The sequence below is a fragment of the Rhincodon typus genome, chromosome 21 (assembly GCF_021869965.1).
Source record: "Rhincodon typus isolate 14 chromosome 21, sRhiTyp1.1, whole genome shotgun sequence".
Taxonomy (NCBI): domain Eukaryota; kingdom Metazoa; phylum Chordata; class Chondrichthyes; order Orectolobiformes; family Rhincodontidae; genus Rhincodon; species Rhincodon typus.
The window spans coordinates 39,842,718-39,864,876 of NC_063352.1; the positions used below are offsets into that span (position 1 = coordinate 39,842,718).

Here is a 22,159-nt window from a genome sequence, read left to right on the forward strand (position 1 = left end):
TGATGCTGCTTAGCCTGCTGTGTTCATCCAGCTCTGCACCTTGTAACTGATTAGCGCAGTTCTGTTCTAGACAAAGCGTACATGTAATTTTGGTTTCATCTGGGAATATTCCCTCAAATATAGAATGAGGGGGGGTGATCTAATTGAGGATTTCAAAATGATTAAAAATTGATTCTTGCTGTCTACTAACTATTTTCAGGACAAGGAGGAATATTAAAATTCAAGCGATGCCATTCAGGGGTGATGTTAGGATGCACCTTTTTTCCCCCCACAAATAACAGGGGATGGGTCTCTTCCCAAAAGTGCTGTTGAGACTGGTAAATTGAAAATTTCAAATTGGAGAGTGAGAATTTTTTTGTTAGGCAAGTGTATAAAAGGATATGAAACCAAGGAAGATAAGTGGTCACAATCTAATTGAATGGCAGAAGCAGCTTCAGGAGTTGAATAGCCTGTGTTCCCCAGAGTCAAGAGCTCAGTTTGCATTTGCTCACATGCAATTGTATAATGTGTCTTCCAGCAGCTAAAATCTAAGCTGTTCTTTCCAATCACAATACCAAGGACAGTACACCCAATTTAAATGGATTCACATCCTTAGTTCAGCAAATATAAGCTGAAAGGTTTTGAAAACAGAAACACCTTGCCTTCTCAATATTTAAATTAGAATGCTTCATATAACCAATTCTGAAACAAGAGTAGGTCAAGTCTGAACTTACAGTAACAGGAGGATCAAATAATTAAAATACACGGATGAATTCAGAAAATTAATGCAGCCAATAAAGAACTTGGGGTTTACATTATGTTTTCAGTGCTAGTTATGGTTAACCATTGTTTGTATAAATCTGTGAAGCATTTCATTTTAAAAAACTTCATTCACAAAATAATAGGATTGGAGTACCATTTGGTGTTGCAAATATACACACTAATGCATGGCAGAGTAATATCAATGACAACTATTCATGTTATTCGTTCACCACCTGGACCAAGGAAGTGAGGACATTGTTGCCAAGTTTGCAGACGACACAAGATAGGTGGAGGGACAGGTAGTATTGTTGTGAAAACGGGGAGGCTGCAAAATTACTTGGACAGGCTAGCAGAGTGGGCAAAGAAGTGGCAGATGGAAAACAATGTGAGAAAATGCAAGGTTATGCACTTTGATGGGAAGAATAGAGGCATTGACTATTTTCTAAATGGGGCAAGGCTTTGAAAATCTGAACCACAAAAGGACCTGAGAGAATCTTGAACTAGGAATCCTAAGATTAATATGCAGATTCAGTTGGCAGTAAGGTGAGCAATAACATTCGTTTCAAGAAGGCGAGATTACAAGAGCAGGGACATACTGCTGAGACTGTATAAGTCTTTGGTCAGACTGTATTTGGAATATTGTTGGAACACTGAGCTGTTTTGGGCCACATATGCAAGGACGGATGTGCTCACCTTGAAGAGGGCTCAGAGGAGGTTCACAAGAATGATCCCAGGAATGAAGGGCACGTTATATGAGCAAGGGGTGCAAACTCTAGGTCTGTACTCAATGGAGTTTAGAAGTATGGGGTGGGGGCGGTCTCTCATTGAAATTTACAGATTACTAAGCGGCCTGGATAGAGTGGATGTGGAGATGATGTTTCTACAAGTAGGAGAGACTAGGACCCGAGGGCACAGTCTCAGGTGAAGAGACAACCCTTTTGAACTGAGATGAGGAGGAATGTCTTCAAATAGAGAGTCGTGAATCTGTGTAACTCATTGCTGCAGAAGGCTGTGGAGGCCAAGTCATTGAATGTCTTTGAGACAGAGTTAGATAAGTTCTTGATTCAGTAGGAGGATTAAGTGTTATAGGAAGGAGGCAGGAGAATGGGATTGAGAAACATATCTGCCATGATCGAAAGGCAGAGCAGACCTGATGGGCCAAATGGCCTAATTCTGCTCCTACATATGATGCTGTTCGGGTATTAAGTGCGTACTGTACAGCCCCCAACATTCATCAACACACACACATTTGTTTTATTGCACTGGAGTGAGTAGAATTAGTCTCTTTAAAGATCAATGACCTGTGGACCTACTGCAATTGTGTTTCTGATACAGAATGTTTCACATTTATCTTGCGTATATGAAAAAGCAAACTTAAAATATTGTTGGGGCACATTCATAAGCACAACAACCCAGTGAAGGGATTAAAGAAACTGCAGAAACTAAATAAATTATTAATGTTGTGTGCACAGGACAAATTTCAAATACTTACTGTTCAGACTGTTTCTCTGCCAATTCTCTGGTCTTCCCCTGCAGGAGAAAAAAAGCATTCCATCTAAATAGGAACATAATCCGAATGTGCAACAAGTTGGGCACTTAACAATTTTTGCAGTTTTGATTTCTCAAGATTTTACGAGGGGATACTTGCAGCACTCATGATAATCTAGAGTAAACAAACAAACAAAGATGAAAAGTTGCTGTTGCTAAAAAGAAAGATAATTAATTATTTGCAAACAAAAACAATGCTAATTGAAATCCAGTCACATCTGGGTTTAGAGATTTTACAGCAAGGTAAAATCCTAGCGCCAAATTTTCATATAAATAGCTGGCTAACTGTGGATTTACTGACAATCAGAAGAAATGGAGATGTTAGTAGGTTCATCGTCTAAAGTTCCATGTTAAAACCTTCTGCTGCTAATTAAAACAGTACCCTCTTCTCCTTTGTCAATGTGAGCATTGACTGGAAAGCGACTGCATTTTTAGCAAATGGGTTTGTGACTAAAACTTGCTTGCTTAATGAAGTAAATATTTGCAAATCATATAATGAACCAATTCATTTTTGAAGGCTTCAACTAACACTGCATTCTAAATCTTAACTAATGAAAAAGGTTTTTCCTCAGGTCACCATCACTTTTTTTTTTGCCAATTACTTTAAATCTGTGTCCTTGGTCCCTTCTACCAATGTGAACACTTTCTCCCATCTACTGTATTGTGACACCTCATGATTTTGAATACCATTTATATTATCTCTTAGCCTTCTCCTTAAGGAGGACAGTCCCAACTTGTCCAATCATTCTATGTGTAGTCATTGTAACAAGGTCAGCCAGGTGGACATCATAGAATATCAGTTTCCTGAAATGGACCAGATTAATAGCTCTAATCAGGGAGCCCTAGCTGGCAGATATAAACAGGAGTGTCACAGGTTCTGTTCACTCAGAGCTGGCTCCGAGGAAGCTAGATCAGTGTCAAGGACTCTCCACGTGTAAATAAAGAGTGACTTGGTGATGGGATACCGGCCACTGTTGTGTCATTTTACTATGTAACAGCGGTCACTCATACTCAGACCCTCACGTGTGAATCTTTTCTGCATGCTCTCCAATGCTTTCACATACTTCCAAGAGTGCAGTATCAGGACTATTTTATTTTCCTTTATTCATCATGGGATGAGGGCGTCACTGGTTAGGCAGCATTTATTGCCCATCCCTAATTACCTAAAGGGCAGTTAAGAGTCAACCACATTGCTGTGGATCTGGAGTCACATGTAGGCCAGACCAGGTAAGGATGGCAGTTTCCTTCCCTGAAGGACATTAGTGAACCAGATGGGTTTTTCCAACAATTGGCAATGGAGTCATGGTCATCATTAGACTCTTAATTCCAGATATTTTACTGAATTCAAATTCCACCATCTGCCATGGCGGGATTTGAACCTGGGTCCCCAGAATGTTATCTGGGTCTCTGGATTAACAATCCAGTGATAATACCACTAGGTTATTGCCTCGCACAGACAATACTCAATCCACAATATTCAACTCAAAGCTGAACCAATGTTTTATATTAAAAAAATCATAACTTCCTCTTGTACTCTTATGTTCTGATTTATAAAGTCCAGTATGTCATATTCTTCATGACCTGTGCTCACAAACCTGCCCTGCCACCTTAAACAATGTATGCACAGATATATCCAGATCCCTCTTCTCCTGTACCTTCTTTATTATTGTATTCTTTGTTTTATATTAGCCCAGAGCCAAGATCTAAGTTGGGACCGTGCAGAAGTCTCGAAAGGTTGCGTTGTGTGGTACTTTATCAAATGATTTTTGGAAGTACATGTACATCACAGCACTATCATCATCAACCCTCTGTGATACCGCGTGAAAAACTCAAGCAAGTTAGTTAAACATGATTTGTCCTTCACAAATCCATTCTGGTTTTCCTTATTTAATCCACATTTGCCTAAGCAGCTATCAAGTTTATCCTAGATTGTTGTTTATGAAAACTTCATCCTGACCAAGTTTAAATTGACTGGGTTGGAGTTGCCTCATTTTGGCAACAGCCAATTAAGACCCATGTCCGAAGGAGACATTAGGCAATTAACATTATGCAAATAAAGGGGCCCAGCACCTGCTTGTGCTCCTTCTTACAAATGTGGCCTGAGGCAGCATAGATTGCCTCCCTGAAAATACATGCTAAGCAGCACAGAATGAAAAGGTTAGTAGCCACCTTAATCACTCAGTTCTAATTTACAGGTCTCCAATCTTACTCCTGATTTGCACTTCAATGCACCACAATTTCCTCCAGAACCCTGCTTCCTCATCCCCAATCACACTTCGAGACAGAGCTAACAATACTCTGATCCCACAATGTTCTTTCCAATCCCTGATGACAGTTTGTTCCTCCTCCAGATCACCATAATCATATACTACCATTTGCCTGTACATTGTTGCATGAACCTGTGAAAGCATCTACTGCCGTACCTTCTACTTGATAGTGAGCTCGGAGATCCATGGTCCTGTACTGCTCAGACCTTCCCATCCGAGCATGGCTATTAGCACATTGTAGGTGAGGTGCCCTAAAGAGAGACACTGATGTATTTTTAGGTCTATATGCCTCAGAACCAGAGGCACCACCTATAAGGATAATTTAAACCATTCACTGGTATAAACCTATATATTGAGTTGAATAATTGCAAGTACAAAATATTTAAACAAGAGATGATAATTAAATCTCTTAAAATAGATAGATGAATTCAGAAAACTAATGCAGCCAGTAAGTATTGGGATGTTTGTAGTGTAAATAACAGAAAATCAAATCTTAGATTTTTCACTGTGGTTTGGGGAGACAGTTCCTCTTGTAGAAATGTTATCTAATTAGTTACGTTGAAATATGCAGTTTCACAATATCTCAGTTCAATCTAAATGGTTTCCATTTTACCTAATTAATACTTAGCAAGATAAGTAATGCTGTGTGTAGGTTGTGCACCTATAGAATTCTAAGTAGCACCATTCTCCCTTCCAATGGGTTTTCATTGTGATTCAATTTACCACGAAATTTATTTCTGCAGGGTTATATCAAGATTCACAAAAACTCATCATTAATGAGTTTACAAACTGAGTTTACAAAATGAGTTTACTAAGAAATCCATTCAAGTAGAGTTTCTGCTCATTAAAGTCTTTCCTTGCACACACCCCAACTTGCCAGAGATCTTAAACAAAAATTAGTACCAGCCAAAGCTCAGGGCCCTGCCAAATGTTGGAGTTTATTTGGCTAAAACGGTTCTGTTCTATAGTTAACCAGCATAATACAGCAGTAGGTTTTCCTCTGCTTAACCAGATAGGATTACAATGCCTACTAGTGCAATAGTTTGCAAGTTTATCTGAAGCCAAGTGAGAATAAATTCAAATCTTCAGTGTCAGGTCTATTGCTGATGGCCATTAATAATAGGTTGGGTTGGACAGTCAATCAGTAACAATGCTCTGTTGACCTCCTTGCTTTGGATATTGAGTTTTACTGTTGTGGTCACTTGGACAAAAAGTATAGTTTAGGCTACGGATCATAGCATAGTTTAGATGCTCACCAGACACTTTTCCTGGATTTCATTTCCATTGAAGTTGATAGTATTCATTCTACACTAGCAACTGGAGTCAAAATTACCCTACAAGATATTTTTATGAACTTGTTTAGACATGTTATGACACATCTCTGGTGGGTCTTGAACCCAGGCTTTTTGGGCTAGAGGTAGGGACAGTACCACTGTATCATAAGCATCCTATTATTACAATAGGTAATTCCACATAAGATTTATTGTCCAAATCAACTTATTAGGTCAATACCAGCATAGTTGACACTTAATAATGGCTAGGAGACTGTGATTGGCTTCCTTGTACTATGCATCTACATGTAGAGATGATCTTATACAAAACTACATTTAACAAGTTTCTGTTCATGTAGTTTTCAGTGAGCTTTTACTTTTGTTTTTAATACTGACAATTCTACTGTCAATTTGGACTCATCCTTTGTTTATGCTGCAGAATTGAATTTGACCCTGAAATATAAAATCTAACAAATCACAGCTGACCTATCCATCACTGTACTTGCACTGGCAAATCAGATGGTGTATCACTTCAATGTAGTCATTAAGAAATACTGCACAGTTGGGGGGGGGTACCAACTCTCTAGCATGATGCAAAACAAAAGCCTCTGCTTGCTTTTCAAGTGGATGTGATAAATCACGTGGTCTTTTTTACCCCCAAAACGAGCAAGTAAGTATCCAAATTAATACTCTGAACATCACTGAAGAAAATCTGGTTTAGTCGTCACTCCTCTCATTTGTTGTTTGCAAAATTTTACTGTTGATGAATGGGTTGCTGTGTTTAGGTCCATAGTACATGACTGCACTTCAAATTAATTGGCTGTAAAACATCTGAAACATTCCAAAAGGACATTAAAGACTGGATAAGTCTTTACATTGGTTGGTTTGGGAAGGGCACAGATCCAAAATACAGAAATTTGAAACCAGTAACCAGTTCAAAACTTGGTTGAATGCAAATATTGTAATAAATTTGACCTAATCCTTTCAGCTCCTTTTGAAGATATGACTGTACAGCAAAAATTACAAACTCCAAACAGCATTGAAGCGCTTTGATATCCATAAGATCTCCAATTCCTTCAGTGAATCTCTCTGCCTTTCTCATCACTCTCCACCTTTAAGACTCTCCTTAAGATTTGTATTATTGACTAAGTTTTTGATCATTGATTTTAATTTCCCAGTGAATCTGTCAAATTTTATTGGAACACACCCCTGTGAAGTACCTTGGAATATTTCACTGTGCTAATGTCTCTACATAAATGTAAATTAGGACGATTATTTTAAGGCATCTTATAAATGCATCATAATAATAACCGATATTAAATAATAGGATACTAACCAATGCTACAGCTTGCAATTTGTTCACAATCTTCATAAGAAGCTTCATAAAATCACCTGACTTGAAGGTAGTAGCTGAGTGCTGAATACACAGACACAACAGGCAAGCTGGAGTCAATTTGTGATCATCTCCACTGGGCTCGATAAGGGTGAAGATTTTACTGATCAGCACATCTTCAAAGGGCCTTTCATACTCTAGTTGCAGTTTCTTTTTGTGAATACTGTTACTTCTGTTTGCAGAAGAGTTGGGATTTTTGTGCGTGTTTGCTAAGCCATTCTTAATAACAGAGCCACACATTTTACAGATGGGTGCTCTGCGGCGACCAGTGTGCTCAGGCAAATGATGCAAATGTCTCAGCATGGAGTAAGTGTGGGCTGGCAGCTTTTTAGCACCCAAAGGATCCTTGAAGAGAAAAAGATAATGCTGTCCAAACCCAATTAGGTCGCCATGCCGGAGTTCTGTTGACCCTTCTGTTGGTGTACAGTTTATTAAAATGCAGGCATTCAGGGATGGCTCCAGTATAACTTGTTCCTCAACATAGCGACTGTACTTGTTTGACCGTTTAACCCTTTTAATCTTGCAGTGCACAGAAAGGATATCGGGTGATGACAAACAGATACTGGGTTTTACCGAGGCTGTCTCTTGTCCAACAATTTGCTTCTCATAATCTAGACGATATACCAAACAATCCTGTAAAAAGAAAACCCAGAGGCTGCATTTTTCATTCTCACTTATCAGTTTAAGAACAGAGTTATAGCATTATAGAACAGACTACAAATGCAATTGCAGTAAAATGTCTTCTAATGGGAACACACAGAGCCAAAAAAATCTTCAGTCTAACTTTCTGATCATTGTATGAAGGAACATATTCAGACAATGAGCAAAGTCTTTTATCTACTGTTCTATCTGTAAGTAATTTTAAGTACATCCTGATTAGTATCAGCATACCTATAATAAATTCTATATCGTGTTTTTCTTTTATTGCAAAAGAACTAAACATTTTGCTCAAAGTAACTGAATGAAATATGAGAATTCTTTTAGCAACCAACCTTTACTACATAGCAGGGCATAGATCAAACAAGCAGCAGCTTAATGAACGCTATTCATTTCTGTGCTCCTCCAATTAATGCCACTATGGAAGGAATAACAATAGAAGACCTTCTACCATGCCACAACTTTAAAAGTCAAAGAATATTAAACAGGCTTTTAGATTGCGAGGGGACTCCATGCCTACAATCGTGCCAGCTCGGAGCTAAAAATCTATGACAGACATTGTTAATCTCTATGTATATAAATCTGTGTGTTTTCATGTTACATATAAAACTATAAGTGACTTGGAACCTGTTTCAGGCTTTATCCATGGGAAATCCAATTTTAACATTAACTTGGAGTCCCAGTTACGTCAGTAGGTGATACTGTAATTATCATTTTCAGTTTTAAATGCCTGTCATATAATGATGTAGTTTTGAAATTGAGAATTGGAACCAACCAGAAAGTAAAAATATGGGGTTTCAGACTCTACTGGGTCATAAAACTTATTTTGCAATACATCCTTTCCACTAAGCATAAAAACAGAAGGGATTTTTATTTTAATTTCCATGATCTTAAATTTTTAAATGCAATTTATGTTCAAGAGTTCATATTACTGTGAAATTAAAACTGTGGTTACGTCAAAGCAAATACGACAACTTAATTGCCCTACTGTTCCATGAAATTAATATCTAGAAAAGAAACCCCTCAGTTCCTGCAGCTTTCTACTCGTATCTACCCTACAAATGTCTGCTACCAAACCATCAATCAACCTCGCATAGAGCTTACTTTCCAGTAATGAAACAGGCACATGGAGTCCTTGGCAAGCATTTCCTTCCTCTGGACACCTAATAAAGTATCTAATTAGGGCCTCAGAGACCCATAATCATCCTATTTCCTTCCCCTATCCCCACCCGAGATAAAGACAAAATTGGGCTGATTTAGGGAGCACTATGAAATAATATGTCACAAAGACTTTGCTGATCAATTAGACAATCCTACTTCTGACCCTACTGCCTTCACTGGGTAAAAATTTGATATGCAATGCAAATATGCCCAACCAGAGTGGAAAATCAGAACCTATTAATCTAAGAAAACATGGTCATCCCCAAGTTTCAAAATTCTATTCGCTAACCGGTGAAATAGCTAAGAATGCATAGTTAAATGTTTATCTATGACGCATAGAAATACTTTGTTTAAAAATACTAGTCTGTAATTTTTACTCATATATGCTGTTTACACTTAAAAGATCAATGTTTGTGGAAAAGCCCATCATGTTTATAACATTACACTGGTTTTGCACTAGTAACTGCAAAGTATTTTTCTACCCCAGATTTTGAAAAAATCTTAAAGGAATACTGAACAGAAGTGTGCTTGTTCTGCTTACACTCTGGTAGTTGTATCCCTGAAGAAGCAGTAGGTGAGGCACCTGGTGGATGTTACTTTCTTGCTCCCCTTTATTGCTTGTGCTGCGAAGTCGGTCCTTTCTGCATCGACTGATCCTCCTTCCAGGAAGCCCAGGCAGTGTTGAATAAAGTCTCTGTTGTTCCTCCCTCTGATTTTCAGTGATAGCGAGGCTCGTCTCACTGATGCTGCGTCGAAGGGGTGCTAATTTACATCTGTAGTCAGACATTGTTGAAATGTTGCCTTTTGCCCGGTTCCTCTGCAGTTTCCGTGCTTGAGCATTTATATCTGAAAACAGTAGAAAAAAATTCCCTTTTAATTCTACTCATATTAAAATTTAATCTTTGCATAATATAAAACTTAAATTATTACTGAAACATTTTGTTTGAAGTACCCTCACCCTGATTCTCTCCAATGGCATCAACCTTTATTTAACAATCTATAGGACTTCAAACGAAACTTATGATTCAATTTACTTAAGGAATGTGTAGAAAATACTGCAGAGGGTTACTGATAATGTAACGTTTTCACAGATTAATTCTAATTTTTAGGTTTAGTGTTTTGTTTAGTCACATGATCCTCATAGAGGAATCAATCTTAACTAATTCATTGATTGGGAAACCACCTCCATTGCAACAGAATGTAAAATTGTCTGAGCTTTGTTCTCAATCTCATCAGTATCCTATTGAGCAGGTTAGGCTAAAATTGCAGTCTCCATCCCAGAGGTTGATCAGAGAACACGTAACAAGGTGTTTACTAAAGCATTCCACAAATGCTTCCTAGGCATGATTCTTCTACATCTGATGATGCTTTCATCTCTCCCCTTCCCATGGCAATGCAATTTTTATAACTGACCAGGTATGCAGTGGTACAGTGAGAAATTAGCCTTTAACAGTTTTTCAGACATACAAGTGTTGTTGGAGCCCCATAGTTTCATTCACAAAGTGCAAGCACCAGTGGGCATATCATGCTCAAATGCCATATAGGTGTTAGTGTGTGCAGCAGAACTACAGAGAACAGGTAAATAATGAGCTGGAAAAGCTGGAAAAGGACCGTCCTGATGAAGGGTTTTGGCCTGAAATGTTGACTTCCCTGCTCCTCGGATGCTGTCTGACCTGCTGTGCTTTGCCAGCTCCACGTTTATTGACTGTAGCTTCCAGCATCTGCAGACCTTACTGTCTCCAGGCAAATAATGACATCAGTTAGGCTGCAGAACTTATTTAACACCAAGTGTTAACACTGATGCTCCAGCCAACACCCTCTCAGTCTCACAGAGCAGCATGGGCACCACCACTATTTAAAGAGATCATCAACTTCTTACAGGTTAGCTGCTAGTTGATTTGATTATTTTAATCAACCTCTTCGTACATGTTATAACACACCTCTGGAGCAGGTGGGATTTGATCCTGATCCTTCCGGCCACGGAAGTAAGGTCACTACCACTGCATCATAAGGATGGGTTGTTTCTATTAGCGTTTCTATTAGCAATTCTACTAGTCTTTGGTATTTTATATTGATGTTTCAAGGTACAGAGGTTTCCAAGGAATTATGTGGCAGCAGGTTAAGTACATTTTATGGAATGCTGCTCAAACCAGTTCCTCCTAGGTATGGATGTATTGATAGACATTCCTTGGAATACAACATGATTTAGAGAATCACCAGAAGGCTCACAGAACAGAACAAGCCCTGCCAGATGGTGGTGGTACGTAGCTTGTTCCCGCCACATCTCCAACATTTCAAAATATGGTTTTGTGTCCTTTTTATAAATTTGACAGGCTAACAATTAATGCACTTTCTTCACTGCAGCTGAATGGTCTCATGCAATTTTTTTTCCATGGAGCATCATTTTCCCTTGAGTGAACATCATTTTTACCTCTGATGTTTAGTTTGGTTATCAATCTACACTGCTTTCTCCAAGATTAAATCTCCTCTAATTTATTTTTCTTTTATTCTTTCATTGGATTGGGTATCTCTGGCTAGGCTAGAATTTAATGCCCATCCTTAATTGCCTGGGAAAAGGTGTTGGTGAACTGCCTTCTTAAAAGCATTGCAGTCCTTCGGGTGTAAGGACACCCACTGTGCTGTTTGGGAGGGAGTCTCGATATTGACCCAGTAACAGCGAAGGGATGGCAATTTCATTCCAAGTTAGATGGTATGCGCCTTGGAGGGAACTTGCAGGCAAAGATGTTCCCACGCATGGATCTTGTCTAGGTCTTGCTTCAATGGACAGACAGGGACACAGACTGCCTCAGTACCTGAGAAACTGCAAATAATGCTGAACATTGTGCAATCTCAGAACCTTAGAAAATAGGTGCAAGACATTTGGCTCATTAAGTCTGACTTTCCATTAAATACGTCATGACTGATACCCTCTCTAAACATCCTGCTCCCACTCTCCTTCCATGCCCTTTGAAGCCTTTAGTCTCAGACGGGAGAAAACATCATCTCTGCATCCAGTCTGCTTAGCCCATGTATGTTTTATTAAAAGACTCTTCCACTTTTCAAAACAGGCCTAATCAGTCCATTTTCCTCATACGACCATCCTGCCAGCAGAGGATTAATGCTGGTTAACCTTCCCTGCCCTCCCTCTAAGGCAAATATATCCTTTATTAGGTAAGGAGACCGAAGCCATACACAATACTTCACGTCTGGTCTTGCCATGGCCGTGTATAAATGCAGCAAGAGATCCTTCCTCCTGTACTCAAATCCTCTCGCAATCATCAGCAAACCCCTACTTCTGACCTTCTGATGAGGAAAGTAATTGATGAAGCAGCTAACATGCTTGGACCTCATCCACTCTCCTGATGAACTTATGCACAAATGTCCTAGGGCTGACATAATTGACTTCCAACAACCACAACCATCTTCCTTTGTGCCAAGTATGACTCCAACCAGTGGAGAGTTTTCCCTGGATTCCCACTGACTCAGTTTTGCAAGGGTTCTTTATTAAAGATCTGAAAAGGCCTCGTCTGATAACCTGGTTGTGAATTCAGCCCTTCATATGTTCAATTCTCTACCAGCCAGTTAAGATCATTTATGAACAAATCCATGCATTCCCAAGCCTTTGTTTGTCTACTCGCCTACTCAGTGATTAAATTTCTCCGCACACTGAAGTATCAATCAAATGTTTTTCAATACATACATTTTCATAAATGAAGCACTTTCATCAATGCCATGTCTTGCAAATTAGCTAGCCATGATGATCCTCACCACGTATTGTAATTTACTAATCTGATCTTTTTGCCTTCTTCTGTATAAGCCTGTAGTTGCGCTAAACCTTGTAAATCCTTTTTCCAAACACTTTTTCTAGATCTGATCTAATTGATCACCTGGTATGATTCTAAGAGTGGCAGTTCAGCCTTCAGGCTCAGCTCTGGAGCTGTTCCTTTGTCTACAGCTGTTTCTGTGTCCCTGCCCAATATTTTGGGCAAGTTTTCTCTGCTGTTTGGTCTCTATGTCTGTTTACCAGCCTTTAACTGCACCCACAACGTTCTGACGTCCTAGCAAGTGCTGAGAAAGGTTTTTCACTTCTTGAAAAAAATTTGCTTCAGTTGCTGCATTTTTTACCATTTTCCCTGCCACCTTGTTTTGTCATGGCTATGTAACTCCACTTAGCCTCCCAAAGACTTGCTGCTGGAATCCAACAAATGTTCTGCCAGAATTCTTTGTTTGCAGCTTAATCTATATACACATTCTCTCGTGGTCCTGTTAGAGCTTTTTGTTGGAAATTGGGGTCCTTCTAGAAATGTATTTTTCTAATATTTCCTGTGTGGCAGTTCTTATTTATTGATTTCCCAGACACAAATTCTAATAAACAAGGAGCACCAAGGGCACAAAGAGCCTGATTTTCAGAGAATTAGCTATCACATGCAGATTGCCACTTCACTCCATTTTTACTGAAAGAAAAAGTTCTGCATTGTTAACAGGAGGTTCCAATCAAAGCTCTTTCTTCAATGTAGAGCAAGAATTCAATTCTGAAAAGGTCCCTCAGGGGCAAGGCAGGAGGTTGACAAGACAGGGGTGGAAAACAGGGTTCGGGGTGCCAAATGGATAGGTGGTCAGATATCAAGTGGGAAAGGTGTCAGGTAAGGTACCAGGATGTAACATGACAAGGAGGCCAGGTAAGCAATGGGATGGAGAATAACAAAATTGTTTTCATGAGAGGATAAAAAATGTTATATTAACAAAGTTTTATTAATCTGGTGTCCCTCTAATCCATCTGGTCTTAAAAAACACTCAGGTAGAAAACATCTTACGAAGTACTAAAATGTTTGGGGACAACGTGTCCATTTCAGCAAAGCCAAAAGACAAGATTTTATGTTAACAAATTTGAAATTATTTGGGAAATATCTTCGTTTCTTAAAAGAAAGTATGCAAACTTACAACATGACATCACTTGATGAATGTTTTGCCCCACCCTATCCTCAAATCAGCAGTTAACTCTTCCTGCTGACAGCTTTTTAATAATAAGAAGACATTTTTAAATATGATTGGACGTTAACCCATTGGGGTCTAACCACAGGCATAGTGGGCATTGTTTTTATATTTTTAAAATAGGTTTCAAGAGCCACCTAAGTACTGATACCAGAGCCAAGGATACAGTGGTCTTGCAGATTGGAGAAGGGATTACTCACAGATATAAAATAATGACTAAAGGCCTTGCCCAGCCAGGCTACTTGTTATCTTCTGAGACAAAGATTTAAGAATGGAAAATATAAAAGTTACCCTAAAGTGACTATGATCACTTTTGTTTCTGACATAAAAGCACCATTTAAAACCACCAAGCTTGGACATAATTGTTTCTAAAATTGAATTCATACAAATAGCCATTCCATGCAACCAAAGGGAAATTTACATGAAGTTTAAGGGGCCAAACAAGTTTTTAATTTTAAAAATTATTCTAAAACAAAAGTCAATGGAAACAACTTTGGTGGTTTTAAGTCGTATCAAAGATAAAGGGAACTATTGCTTTGGTAAGACCATAAATTACCACTAACAAATTCTGCCAGTCCAACAACACTGTACATTTTTTAAAACCCTCAAATGTGATATTGCCACATTTGAATTTGGAATACTTTTAAACGAAAGAAAATTCCAGCATAATTTAGCAAGTCACTTTGAGAAAATGATTTTATGTAAGAATGAACAAACAAGCAGAATTTGGTAATGCTTAGAATCACACAATAATATTTGAACTCTGTTTTAAAGATATTACAAAAACCTATTTTTAATTGGACAGTAAAGTTTCTTCAGAGTTTATGAATCAGATAGAGTGGCCATAAATGGGATGCCCCACTTAGAATAAAAGATAGTGAGAGGAAAATTTCACAACATTGAATGAGAACATATTAAGTGAAAGGAAAGTATAATGATACTGATTAATTGACCTTTTTTTTTTTTTTTGAGATGTTCGTGTTCTTGAGCTTTTTAAGAGAGAACTGAATGGGATGGTCTGGCCACAACTCAAAATGTCAGGACCAGGCGGAGAGGATGTGCAGGCATATGCACCAGTATTACAGCATAAGAAATAGGAGTAGGAGTAGACCATCTGGCCCCTCAAGTCTGCTCCACCATTCAATAAGATTATGGCTGATCCTTTTCATGGACTCCGCTCCACTTACCCACCCGCTCACCATAACTCTGAACTCCTTTACTGTTCAAAAATCTATCCGTGCCTGAAAAACATTCAATGAGGTCGCCTCAACTGTTTCACTGGACAGGGAATTCCAAAGATTCACTATCTTTTGGGATAACAAGTTCCTCCTCAGCTCAGTGCTAAATCTGCTTCCCCTTATTCAGGTTATGCCCCCCCTAGTTCTAGTTTCACCCGCCAGTGGAAACAACCTCCTGCTTCTATTTTATCTATTCCCTTCATAAATTTATATGTTTCTATAAGATCATCCCCCTCATTCTTCTAAATTCCAATGAGTATAGTCTCAATCTACTCAATCTCTCCTCATAAGCCAACCCTCTAAAGTCCAGAATCAACCCAGTGAACCTCCTCTGCATTCCCTCCAGTGCCAGTTCATCCTTTCTCAAGTAACGAGACCAAAATTGTAAACAGTACTCCAGAGTATGGCCTTACCAGCACCCTACACAGCTGCAGCATAACCTCCCTATTTTTAAACTCCATTCCTCTAGCAAACAAGGACAATATTCCATTTGCCTTCTTAAATACCTGCTGCACCTGAAAAACCAATTTTCTGTGATTCATGCACAAGGATACTCAGATCCCTCTGCACAGTAGCATGCTGCAATCTTTCACCATTTAAATAACAGTCCATTTTTCTGTTATTCCTACCAAAATGGATAACCTTACGTTTACCAACATTGTACTCCATCTGACAGATCCTTGCCCACTCACTCAACTTATCTATATCTCTCTGCAGACTTTCAGTATCTTCTGCATATTTTGCTCTCCATCTCATCTTAGTGTCATCTACGAACTTTGGCACACTACACTTGGTCCCCAACTCAAATCATTTATATAAACCGTAACCAATAGCAGTCCCAAAACTGATCCGAGGTACACCACTAGACAATGATCTCCAACCAGAAAAGCACCTATTTATCCCCACTCTTTGCTTTTTGTTAGTTAACCAATCCACTTTCCATGCTGATACATTACCTGTAATGCTGTACACCTTTATCCTGTGCAGCTCCTTGTCGAATGCCTTCTGGAAATCCAAATACACCACATTCACCAGTTCACCATTGTCCACTGCTCATAATGTCCTCAAAGAATTCCAGTAAATAAATTAAGCATGACCTGCCTTTCATGAACCCATGCTGCGTCTGCTCAATGGGACAATTTCTTTCCAGATGTCTCACTATTTCTTCCTTAAATGATAGGTTCAAGAAACTTAAGCTAACAAGCCTATAGTTATCCGTCTTTTGTCTACCTCCTTTTCTTTAAACAGTGATGTCACATTTGCTGTTTTCTAATCTGCCGGAACTGCCCCACAATCCAACAAATTTTGGTAAATTACCACAAGCGCATTTGCTATTTCCACACTATCTCTTTCAGTACCCTAGGATGCATTCCTTCAGGGCCAGGAGACTTGTCTATCTTTAGCCCCATTACCTTGCCCAACACTACTACTTTAGTGACAATGATCAATTCTAGGTCCTCACCTGCCATAGCCTCCTTGTCATCAATTATTGGCATGTTATTTGTGTCTTCCACTGTGAAGTCCAACACAAAAGATCTGTTCAACTCCTCGGCCATTTCCTCATTTCCCATTATTAAATTCCCCTTCTCATCATCTAAAGGATGAATGTTTACCTTAGCCACTCTTTTTTGTTTTATATATTTGTAGAAACGTTTGCTATCTGTTTTTAAATTGAGCTAATTTACTCTTAATCTATCTTACCTTTCCTTTATAGCATTTTTCACGGATTTCTGTTGACCTTTAAAGATTTCCCAAGCTCCTCGTTTTTTTACTAATTTTTGTATGCATTAGTTTTCAATTTGATTCCTTCCTTATTTTCCTTAGTTATCCAAGGCAGTTTTCCCTTTTCCTACAGCCCTTCCTTTTCACTGGTATATACTCTTGCTGAGCACTGAAAATTCGCTTTCAAAGTCCTCCACTGTTCCTAAAGTGTCGCACCATATAGTCTTTGCTCCCAATCTACCTTAGCCAACTCCTCCCTCACCACATCATAGTCTCTTTTCTTTAAGCACAAGACACTGGTATTGGATTTTACATCTCATCCTCCATCTGTTTTAAATTCAAGCATGCTGTGATTGCTCCTTTCGAGAAGATCCTAACTATGAGATCATTAATTATTCATGTCTTATTACACAGGACCAGAATTAGGATAGTTTGCTCCCTCATAGTTTCCTCAAACTGTACATAATGGAATCTATTGCAGATACAGTCTATGAACTCAAGGCTGCCTGGACCGACTTGGTTTGACCGATCAATATATAGATTAAAATCCCCCATGATAATTGCGTATCATTTCTACATGCATCAGTTATTTGTTTGTTTATTGCCCACCTCACGGTGATGTTACTATCTGGTGACCTATTGACTACGCCTATCATTGACTTTTTCCCCTTACTATTTCTAATTTTCACCCAAATTGATTCAACCTTTTTCTCCGCTAACCCTATATCATCTCTCACTACTGTCCTGATGTCATCTTTAAATATCAGAGCTACACCACCTCCCTTTCCTTCCTGTCTGTCCTTCCAAACAGGCTGATACCCCTGGATATTTAACTCCTTGTGACCACCCTGCAACCATGTCTGTGTAATGACCATTAAATCATACCTATTCACGATGATACGTGCCTTTAACTCATTTACCCTGTTTTGAATGCTGCAAGCATTCACGTAAGGTGCCCTTATGCTAGTTTTTATAACTCCTTTTTGAATCTTAACACCCCCACCAGAAAATCCTTTGTACATTCTCTCTTTTTCTGTCACTACCTGGCTTCCACTCATCTTAGTGCTATACCACTCAGCTGCTTCTTGCTTTTTATTTACTGTCTTGACTCTTTTTCCTTAAGCCCTCACCCATTTGAGTTAACTCAGAGCCTCCCTTTAGGTTCCCAGCCCCCTACCAAACTGAAGTCCACCTAACACTGCTAGCAAAACCATCTGCAAGAATATTGGTCCTGTCGCTGTTTGGGTGAAGACCGTCCATCTTGAATTAGTCCCACCTTCCCCAGAAATGTCCCAATTATTCAGAAATCCAAAGCCCTCCCTCATACATCACTCCCCAGCTACATATTAAACTGTCTAATCTGCCAGTTCCTAGACTCACTAGCACGTGGCACAGCTAGTAATCCAGAGATGATTACCTTGGAGGTCCTGGCTTTCAATCTAGCTCCTAATTCACTAAATTCAACCTTCAGGACCTCATCCCTCTTCCTACCTATGTCATTGGTACCAATGTGTACCATGATCACTGGCTGGTTCCTTTCCCACCAAAATGCCCGGCAGCCACTCAGTAATCTGCAGCATCCTTGCACCAGGGAGGCACCACATTATCTGGTTGTCACTCAAGTGGCTACAGAAGTGTCTTTCTTTTCCCTAACAATTGATTTTCCTATCACTACAGTCCTAACCGCCTTTTTCTCCCACGTCTGTGCAGTTGAGCACCTCGTGGTGCTGCAGGTTTTGCTTTGCCTGCAATTCCTTGAGGCATTATCACTGTCGCCAGAACTCAACACAGCGTACTGGTGGGCTATTGGGATGAGCTTAGGGAACTCCTGCACTTCCTGCCTCATCTTATGTTTGCATGCAATGGTCACCCATTACCTATCCTCTTACATCCTTTTAGACTGTGGGGTGACCACTGCCTTGTACGTGCTATCCACATAACTCTCATTCTCCTGGACGCTCCTCAATGCCTCCAGACCTCACTCAAGCTCCGTAACCCAGCGCTTGAGCTGGAGGTACTGACAGCACCTCCTGCACACGTGTTGCTCATCGTACAATCAGCATCCAAGAACTCTCACATGCTACAGGTGGAGCATACTGCTTGAAGGACCTGGCCTGCCAGCCCTTTAATTAACCCAAAAATTACCCACTAAAAAACAAAACTATATCTAATTCTCACTAACACACACTAACAGTTAACAAGTATAGTCATTTCAACAGATTATTTGTCTAGAATAAGAAAATTAAAGAGGTTTACAACTCACCCCTCAGCCAATCACTTACCAACTTGGCTGTGACATCACTCTGGGATTGCGTGCTCCCTCCCACCAGAAGCTGTTTAGGTGTGCCTTTCTGCTTGCTCCCCAGTCACGACTTGTGCTCCTTTACCCATTGGAACTCTTGCTGCCAACCTCCCTCTTGTAATGTCCTGGCCCCTCTGCTCAGCAGCACCTGCAGCAGCAAGTCCCAGGTTCGAGTCCCTCCAGGCAGGCAGACAGACTGGGTCACCCAAGACCCTAAGCTCCAGGCCCCAATCAGCAGCTTCTCCGCAGTGCAGCAGGTGTTGTTACTGTAAACCCGGACTTACCGAGGAGAAAAGCAGGCCACCGGACTTCCAAAGGCGGCAGCAGCAGCAGCAGCAACAACACCTGATCCAAGGCCCAGGCCTCAATTATGCGGCAGCAGCTCCTCCCAGTTGCAACAGGTGTTATTACTTCAGTCTTCAACTCACCGAGGAGAAATGCAAGCCATCAGGCTTCCAAAGGCAACAGCAAATCCCAGGCTCAAATCTCTCCAAACAGAGTCCCAGGCTCTAGGTCTCAATCAGCTTCAGCTGCTCTCAATTGCAACAGGTGTTGCCACTTTAGCCCCCAAGCTCCAATTACAGCAGCAGCGTGTAGACTCCCAATACACTGCTCTCTGTATATGAGCAGAAGTGATTTTGTTTTTAAAACATCTGAATGAACTAACATGACGAAAGGCATGGTGAAATTGCACTGAAGAATGGGTCTCAGACATGTACACCTACTTGACAAAATGGGTATTATCGCCAAGAAAACACATTTTAAATGATTAAGGTACTAACATATAATCCATAGAAAAACTGATTTTAAAACAACAAAAAGTAGTTCTGCTGAGAAGGAGTTAAAAAACTAAAATAAAAAGAATTTTCAGTTGTGACAACTGAAGGTTGAAGGGGGTTAAATGCTTAAAAAGGGAGAGAGGGAGAAATCTAACAACTTGATCTAAGTTGAAAGGAAAGAAAAAATAGGCAAACTGATGGGGGAATAATTCCAAAAGACAGCTGCCCACAATTGGAGAGAAAGCGAGTTATCAAACTAGTAGCCACACAACCATCCACAAACAATCATACAACTATGTGAAATCTGCACTTTGGGAACAATCCCCTCCCTCTAGAACTGTGCTCATCCAGATAACATGAATGCTGTGATCAACTGGTGAGGATTTTCTGGCCAAGAGCCCTGCACAAAGTCAACAGGGAACCCGAAATGAAAATAAAAGACCAAGTAAAGTAGATCTGGCAGGAGACAATTATGATAGGAGGTCACATCTGGCATTCATATGTAATGTCACGGCACTGAGAGTAATATCTCCAGGCATTCCTTTAAAGTCATTTCTCAATGTCATCATCCAATTCCCCTATTGTCCCTAAACCTCAAATCAATCTTTAGGACCAGTACCTCCGAAAAGAATTTGGTTAAAACAGTCCGCCAGAACAAAGAAATAGAACAAGTTATTGAAAAACTAGTAGAACACACCTGAGATATAACATCAGCCAAATCCCTTGAATGAGGATGTTATCATTGTGTTTAACAGCTGCCCAAAGCCATTTGAACAGTTAATATGTTATCTGCCATATCTAATTAAGAACTTGTATTTTAGTAATGGATAGGCCAGTTAAGAATTAGATTGGAAGAGGTCAATAACAATAATTCTTTCTCAAAGGACAGACTTTTAGAAATTGGGGTTGCTTAAAACTGAATTAGCCTAGAAATTTCCTGTGTGGTGTGAGATTGTATGTAACTACCAGTACAGCAGTTACTTGCTTTCCCTGAACATAAACAATTTTTAATGAACAAGACAAAGGGAATGTGACAATAAAGACTACCACGGATACAATTTTCCATAAACTGATGCCAAAGAACTGTAGGCATTACGTACACCTTCTTAACAACATTTAGGAAAATAAAAGCTTTGTTTCCAAAAGATTGTAAACTAACCTTCAGATGAAGGTGGGCAAATGGGGAACGGTCATCCTGAATAGCTGTCCAACATCCATTGCCATTTCATCCATTTGAATCCTTCTGGCCAGAGTGTAAACTAGTATCCACTGGAAATATGGTACACCAACAAACGTTCAGGGGCTGACCAGGTCAGATGGGCCTTGTAGGGGACAGTCCTCAGCAGGAAGCCATCTTCTTCAGATGAAAGTTGGACCAGAAGATGCCAAGGGAAGTCCCAGGGAAGAGTTCCCCAACACTTCGGCTTGAGAACAGGATGCTGTCTTCACAACTTGAATGAAATCGACAGACTTAGTGTCAACTGCCTTTTTGTCCTCTGGTAAGAATGAACCGTTCTCAACTGACTTGCATTGCATATGTTTTCTGTCCCATTAACTAATGTATCATTTATAAATTGCTGCTTCTTAACAAATATAATAAAATTTCTGATAATTTCTGACAAATGGTTGTATGCCTATATTTGATCAAAAACCCCAAAATCCAACATGTGACCCTGATGTAATTGCATAATTATCATTATACATGCTGTCAATGTTAATGCCATTATTCCACAGGCCAGGATGTTTAGGAATCAAGACTTTACATTCAAAAGAGACCTAACAACAGTTCATTCTCTCCTGCATGAGACAAACAAATGATGCAAATATGTTGGTTAACTACGATCAGAACTAAGAGTGATGCTACTTACTCAGTGTCTGGCTAGCATGTAACAATACAACCACTGGTATTTTTAAACAATGCTTCTGTTGCATAGATTACTCTGGAAGAGTGCTGTAGTACACAGCAGAGCAGTGTCAGGATTTATTTTGGATCAGAGATAGTAGGAACTGCAGATGCTGGAGAATCCGAGACAACAAGGTGCAGGGCTGGATGAACACAGCAGGCCAAGCAGCATCATAGGAGCAGAG

At 39.7% G+C, this 22,159-nt stretch overlaps 1 protein-coding gene across 1 annotated transcript in view; it reads right to left on the reverse strand.

Annotated features, from left to right (window-relative positions):
- Positions 1-22,159, reverse strand: part of radil (Ras association and DIL domains) — a 116,181-nt gene that overhangs the window by 71,449 nt on the left and 22,573 nt on the right. Inside the window, exons 5-8 of the mRNA XM_048609742.1 lie at positions 19,577-19,715; positions 9,580-9,884; positions 7,164-7,853; positions 2,234-2,271 (exon numbers count right to left, since the gene is read on the reverse strand). Of these exons, the coding sequence (XP_048465699.1) occupies positions 2,234-2,271; positions 7,164-7,853; positions 9,580-9,884; positions 19,577-19,715 (1,172 nt within the window). The remainder of the gene's footprint in view (positions 1-2,233; positions 2,272-7,163; positions 7,854-9,579; positions 9,885-19,576; positions 19,716-22,159) is intronic.